The sequence below is a fragment of the Staurois parvus genome, unplaced genomic scaffold (assembly GCF_062004578.1).
Source record: "Staurois parvus isolate SC_StPar_1 unplaced genomic scaffold, SC_StPar_1.0 ptg001316l, whole genome shotgun sequence".
Classification (NCBI taxonomy): domain Eukaryota; kingdom Metazoa; phylum Chordata; class Amphibia; order Anura; family Ranidae; genus Staurois; species Staurois parvus.
Window position 1 is genome coordinate 3,615,001 of NW_028319112.1, and position 7,028 is coordinate 3,622,028.

Sequence of the window (7,028 nt, forward strand, 5' to 3'; positions counted from 1 at the left end):
CTGATTGTCCTTCGGGAGCAACAGTGGCCTGCTTCCCTCCCCCTGTTGTGCGTTGTGGGTTTTTTTTTATTCCTTCCATAATTTTTTCTCCCTCTGGCTTAGAAGTGTCAATCACGTCCCTTCTGCCATTGGCTGGAGAGTTTGCGTCAAAAAGTTGCCAGTGAGGTGCCTTGTCTGCAAATGTTCACAAGAGAGGGACAGACCTTGAGCTCTAAGCAAGACTCGAGTATTTTGCAAGTCTAGCACAAGATCCTCCTCCTGCTACCCCTTTGTATGTGACTGAAGAGGGATATCACATCTTTAAGCTCCTTGGTTGCTCCTAGTCATCCCAGGAAGGCTGAGGAGTCACTTTTTTCCCTATAACCTACTTGTTTCAATTTTATTTCAGGATAAAGACCAACAACCCTAGCCAATCATTTGTTGACCATCCAAGGTAAGTCTTTTGAAACCATTTTTTTTTATTACTAGCATGATATTGTTGCTGATTATATATGTGCTGATGACTATGTACTGATTACCAGTCAGGCTTATCCCAAAACGAAAGGTAGCTGCTGTTACCCAACAAGCTGCAAGTTGTTGAGCTATTAGCTTAATTAACAAAGGAATAGCTCATATAGAGCCAGTAGGAGCCCAGCACAAAATTTGTGTATGTATACAATAAATAGCTGGCTGCTTTTGTCATTTAGAACAATGCATTTCGATGGCTTGATGCAACATCTCCAAAAGTGCCTAAAACAATACAGAATAGGCATTTAAGCTAACGGAATGCCTTTTATTTTTAAATAAACTAAAATCAGTGTCTTCATTCAGGAAAAACACAAACAGTACTAACCAGATAATTGAGGAGGCGGGGAGTTCCTTCCCCTGTCCTCTCTCCCTCTCTCTTTATTCACTGTGAATTGAAGGGTGATTTTTTTTTTTTTTTTTTACAGGGGCACAAGGGATGTTTAAAAAAAATAAGACTGGGGTGTCGAAAATTCATAGTGTTCCCCTGTTGACAAACGGATTATTTTGATGAAAAAATAAATGCCATTAAAACATTAGACTCTCAATTATTGACAAAAAGATTTCTTTCCAGACTCTGTTTAATTGGTTAAACCAGAAAAGTCATTCTTAGAAACAGATTTGTCCAGGGGCAACAAACTCATGACAAAGTCCAATGGTACAAAAAAAACTTAAATAGTTTATTTGTTACTGTGCAGTGCATAGTTCTTCTTTTTTTTTCTTTTTCTTTTTCTTTTTTTTACTCCTGTTAAAAATTTTGATGAATTATTATAACAAAGATTGATAGATTTGAATGTACACCACTAACAGATGTTACCTGTAACAGCAGATGTTGTGAGTTAATTAAACAACACATAATTACACACAAAGTGCTACAATATAATGTTAGCATAATGTTTGTTTTGAAACCAGAATAATCACAAAACCAATTACTTCCTGTTTATTGACAATTAAGCAAAAATCAAAAACATGTTTTATATATAATATATATATATATATATATATATATATATATATATATATATATGGCTTTAAAATGGCTGGTTCATTATAAATATTTGAAGAAAACACAACATACACAAAGTCCATGAAATAGTTTTTGGAAATAGCTTTCAGTTTCATTTGCTAAAATGTTCATGCACTAAAGCTGAACATACTGAGTTTTAAATTATTTATGCTTCTGATTGATGCATAATTGTTGATTATTACCATCTATGCAGTTAAAAGTTAGTACACATTGCCTATTAGCATAACAAAAAAAAATTTCAATATTGCTACAATGTAATGCAAAAACAACAAAAAGAAACGACACCAATTATAGACTGTAATATAGTTTTTGCCAGTAATTAAGGAAACAATCAAAAAAACGGTAGCAAAATAATTGTCTCCCTCTTCATAATTGGTTGATAGTGGTCAAGTCCCACATACTTACACTATAGAGATTTTTATCATTTATTTTTCTTGTTTTACGAAAAGGCCCGTTAGTGTATATGTGTTTTGTTTTATGGCTATCAGGCAGAAAATTAATCAGCACCAATGCTTTGCAGGGCTGAGCATGGCGTTGTGTAATTAGGGGACTTGTGCCACTCAGATTATCTTGTTAATTTATCATGAAAACATTTATTATAATTAATTATTGGGCAAGGCAATTATTACTTGAGCAGGCGTAGAGCAACTGGTTAAGAGGAAATAACGACAGACTATAGTTCTTGTGCAGCCGTTTGCTGAACTTACTAAATAGGAGGGGTAGTTTGGGCAAAAAGACACTTCTCTTTGTTCCAGTTAATAGAAACTGTCCCTAGATTTTATATATATATATATATATATATATATATATATATATATTCTCTCAACACCTTGTTTATATTATTTTAATGCTCTTCCTAATAGGTATTAAAATCAAAACTATAGGAGTATTCTAATGAAAAACTACTTTTTATTTTGTAAAAAGTTATTTATTATGATGTCTTGCATCTAACCACTATTTGGTATTTTTAAGTGTATGAAATGCTGAAAATCTGTCGCAGCATTATTTAAATTGAATTTTAGCACTGGTATGTTGACCAAAGGAAATATGACTCATCAAAAAATAAGTCAAAGTTTTAACATTTATGCCAGTAATCCAAAAGCAGAATGGTAAAATCAAATATGTTTGCGTATAAAAATCTAAAATATATAATCACTATTCAAGCATATTACTAAGCTTTGTAACAGTAATTTGACAATTATCTAATTTTAAAATAAAAATTTCCATCAATGTTATCTGTACATTTACACATGAATTGTCAAATATGGTTTGAAGAAATACCATAAATCAACTGTATTGAAACTTTGATGTTTACCCCAAAATGCTAAATCTCTTTAGAGATGACTTTGATTTTTTTATAGATATGATATGACACTAACTTCTTGCTCACCTGAAATTGAAAACTTCCTACTCTTTTGGCACTGGAAAATGTTTTCTTTTAGAAGGTGTTAACAGAGAAATACAGGTTGTGTATTTTAGTTTGTAATGATATTACCTTGCCTCTCTGTGTACCCATCCAAGTTCAGAATGTCTGCTGCCCATAATTGTTTTTTAATTGGAACTTAAAGAGCTGTTTAACTTTTCCTTTTTTTACATGTATAAACATTTTTCAGGACACCAATGAATCAGTCACTTACCTCCAAATCTAATTAGGACATCTACTAATTAGGTGAAAATGGATGGTGGGGCTGCCAGAAAAGATTGATCTTGCTCAAGTTAGATTTTGTGTATTGCAAAGTTGCTACTGCAGGGAAAAAACAGGGTTGCCCCAAATGGTGCTTGTAACAAAATGCACTGGGATAATTAAAATGAATGCATTTTCTAATAGCCAAGCAGACTGAGCAGAGATTGGTTTCCTGAATTGTGTCTTTGTTTCTCGTGAAAAAAAAGCTTTTGTTTTCACCCATTATTTATTTAGCCAAGGAGTCCTTTGTCTCTGCAAATGGCCCCAATCAAGTTTTGTTTGAGACAATTAGGGAGTGTTAGCCAATGAATCTTATGCAAATGGACAGACTTGGGTGCGTGTTGCAAGCAATTCAACACCTGGTTTTGTCTCGCAGGAAGGCGTGTTGTATGGCCATGGGGTGTTACTCCTTTTTTTTTTTTTTTTTTTTTGGGACACATTTATCTAGTCAGCATCCCCTTGGTCCACAGGGCAGCTGGGGGTCTCAGAGTCCTTTAAGAGCAAGAGCAATTGACTAGTGAACCTCACACACTAACAAGCCACCATAGGTAAAGGACCTGCCCCCCAGTACTCTCTGTTAATCAGCAAATTTCCATTGACTTGTAGAAAAATTGATTTGAAAGGAAGATTGTGCCAAGGAGCCCCAGACTGCATCAACCAGTCACCACGATTCCGGATTGCTTTGCCGTTTGCCCTCCACACCAAAACATTAGCATGATGTCTTATCTCAAGCAACCACCTTATGCAGTCAATGGACTGAGCCTAACCACCTCTGGGATGGATCTGTTACATCCATCCGTGGGATATCCTGGTAAGTAATACTTTAACTAAACCTGGTTATCTAAGCTATGTAGGAAGCTTTTTGAGGTTATTAGAACAGATTTGCACCACACTGTTATAGATTTTCTGTGTTGGGCTTAATAATCAATTTAATCACACATTTGGACTCTACAGTAATAACAGCCGTTTGACAATTCACCTATCCTCTGTACGGAGTTTAATTTCTATGTTTTGTTTTTGTTTTTTTAAATATCTACTTTAGTAAGTCCTGTGAGTGTATTAATTATGTATAATCACCTATTTTATGTATGAATTGTTTTGTAATTTAAATTGTTACTTAAATATATGGTGGTATTAATAGTACATTTATTTATGAATGTAACTGTTAATATAAATAGTAAGTGAGACACTAAAGTGTGTAAAACAAATCTTAGAAAAATGAAAACGGTGCTTTAAAAGTTTAAGTATATTGTGGGTATTATATGATGCTCAGTTATAACTGACACAACTTATTTTTTAAAATTTTCATGTAAGCTTATACTTATTTTTATTTATAATTGATGTTCAATACACTTGAGTAATATTAATATAATGACACTTTGCTGTGTCTTCAGCTACCCCCAGAAAGCAAAGGAGGGAGAGGACCACATTCACCCGGGCACAGCTTGATGTCCTTGAAGCACTTTTTGCCAAAACTCGTTATCCTGACATCTTCATGAGAGAGGAGGTGGCTTTAAAGATTAATCTACCAGAGTCCCGAGTACAGGTGAGACAAAATTCCCCATTTTCTAGAGATGTTTTAATAATTGAGTGGTTCACAGACACTTGATTTATTTCCTGATATTTTCAAAGGATGATCTGTGTAATCTATTTTAAAGTGAAAACATCCTTCAGTTTTTAATGCAAAGATTTGCAGTCACCTGAGGCACAATGCATACATTTCCTTATAGATGGATTCAGCTGTGCAAAGTTTGTCTCTCTGCCCTAAGAAAGATCTCTAATGAAATTACTTTATTTTTGATCGAAGGTTTGGTTCAAAAATCGTCGTGCAAAATGCCGTCAACAGCAGCAACAGCAGCAAAATGGAGGTCAGAATAAAGTCAGGCCTGCTAAGAAGAAGACCTCTCCATCCAGGGAGGTGAGCTCAGAGAGTGGTACCAGTGGTCAGTTCACCCCTCCATGCAGTACCTCCGTGCCAGTGATCTCCAGCAGTACAGCTCCCGTGTCTATCTGGAGCCCTGCCTCCATCTCTCCCCTTTCTGATCCCCTTTCAACATCCTCCTCTTGTATGCAGAGATCCTATCCCATGACATACACCCAGGCTTCAGGCTACAGCCAAGGATATGCAGGATCAACATCTTACTTTGGTGGTATGGACTGTGGATCTTATTTGACCCCTATGCATCATCAGCTCCCTGCACCTGGTGCTACACTAAGCCCAATGGGCACCAATGCAGTGACCAGCCACCTAAACCAGTCTCCAGCCTCATTGTCCACTCAAGCCTATGGAGCCTCAAGCTTGGGCTTCAACTCCACTGCTGATTGCTTGGATTACAAAGACCAAACAGCCTCTTGGAAGCTAAACTTCAATGCTGACTGCTTGGATTATAAGGACCAGACCTCATCTTGGAAGTTCCAGGTTTTGTGAAATCCATTTTAGCAAGTGGGGAACTTTTTCTTGGTGACAAATACATTAGAACATTCCAGATCCTCGCCAGGTCTTTGGCTGAAGAACATAAAAGACATTGTTTTTCTTGTCCACAAATCCCCTTGCTGGCAAGTACTGGAGTGGATCTCAACAAACTTCTCAAGTCTTGGAGAAAAAAAATAGACACCTATTTATGTCTTGATACAGTTGTGATCACCATAGTTTTTAGCAAAGTGTTGGATAAAAGTTTGAAATGAAGTCCATTCTAGCTCAGGCAGTTACTTAAGTCCAAGCTCAGGTGCTTGTCTACACCCAGAGCGGTGCCCAGTGTTAGCCAACTTTTGGGTTGACCAATGGAATGGCCACGTGACTACTAGATGGCACTGAACATTTCAGGGCTGAGTGAATTTGTGCGTTACTGATTGTCATAGATGCACTACTTTATTTAAAGAAACAAAACAAAATAATGTTTATAAGGAGTCATTATGTAGTTTTTAAAAAAGACAATCAGTGTGTGTCTTCTATCAATGGTAAATCTGTGTTTTTTTTTTTTAATCTGTGCTAGACTTTAAAGCTGTGATCTCCTGTATTATATGCAACTGTGAACTCCAAAACACAAGGAGTTCTGCTGTGATTCAATAGATTCTAAGTAACATTCCCAATTCAGAGAGACCCTATTTATCATTCAAAAAGAGCGTCTTTGCCGTGGCTGAACTGAAAAGAAAGTTTGTTTATTCTTAAATATTTTCCCTCAAATTTGAAACAACATGGATTCTGGCTGATGAAAAATATCAGTTTCTTAAAAAAAAAAAAGACTTTGATTAATATTTGACCCTATTAGATTATGGAAAATCATTGGCATTTATTCTCGATTATGTGAAGGAAGATCTACCGAAGTATATATGATGCATAGACCTTTTTTTTATTCATTTCTGGATCTGGCAAATATGTATGATTCTATTAAAATGGCTCTAGCACAATGTTATGTCTTCCTCTTTGATTGTGCACTGTAACTAATTATTGGTATGGGGAAGTATGCAACGCTTAAACACCTGAGTAACTTTTATAATTGGTGTCATGCTCAAACTTTTTGCCTGGTGTGTTGAGATCAGATACACTACTTAAAATGGTCAAGACTTTAGCTTTATTTATTTTATATTTTTTCTTTTTATCTGTCTGGTCAGCTGTAAATTAATACTTTTGCATAGGATAGCATAGCAAGACGTTTGCTTAGCATAGCTTAATTACCATGTACATTAAGATATGAGTGGACTGCCCTGTTTTTCAAGTTTTCTTGCCCACAGTGGTGGTATCTGATTTGCCACAAATCTACACTTTTTTTTTTTTTTTCAACAAAGACAGAAAAAAAGATTTGAAGCGTAATT

At 35.6% G+C, this 7,028-nt stretch overlaps 1 protein-coding gene across 2 annotated transcripts; it reads left to right on the forward strand.

Annotated features, from left to right (window-relative positions):
• Positions 1-168: 168 nt before the first annotated feature.
• On the forward strand, positions 169-6,623 carry OTX2 (orthodenticle homeobox 2). 2 transcript variants are annotated; one of them, XM_089661145.1, is made up of 5 exons: positions 169-271; positions 389-433; positions 3,822-4,026; positions 4,610-4,761; positions 5,023-6,623. In XM_089661145.1, exons 3-5 carry the CDS (start codon positions 3,930-3,932, stop codon positions 5,641-5,643), a joined length of 870 nt encoding a protein of 289 aa, XP_089517271.1. In that variant the 5' UTR covers positions 169-271; positions 389-433; positions 3,822-3,929; the 3' UTR covers positions 5,644-6,623. The 2 variants fall into 2 exon arrangements, with proteins under 2 accessions (XP_089517271.1, XP_089517270.1); XM_089661144.1 differs by having other exon boundaries at positions 172-433.
• Positions 6,624-7,028: the final 405 nt, after the last annotated feature.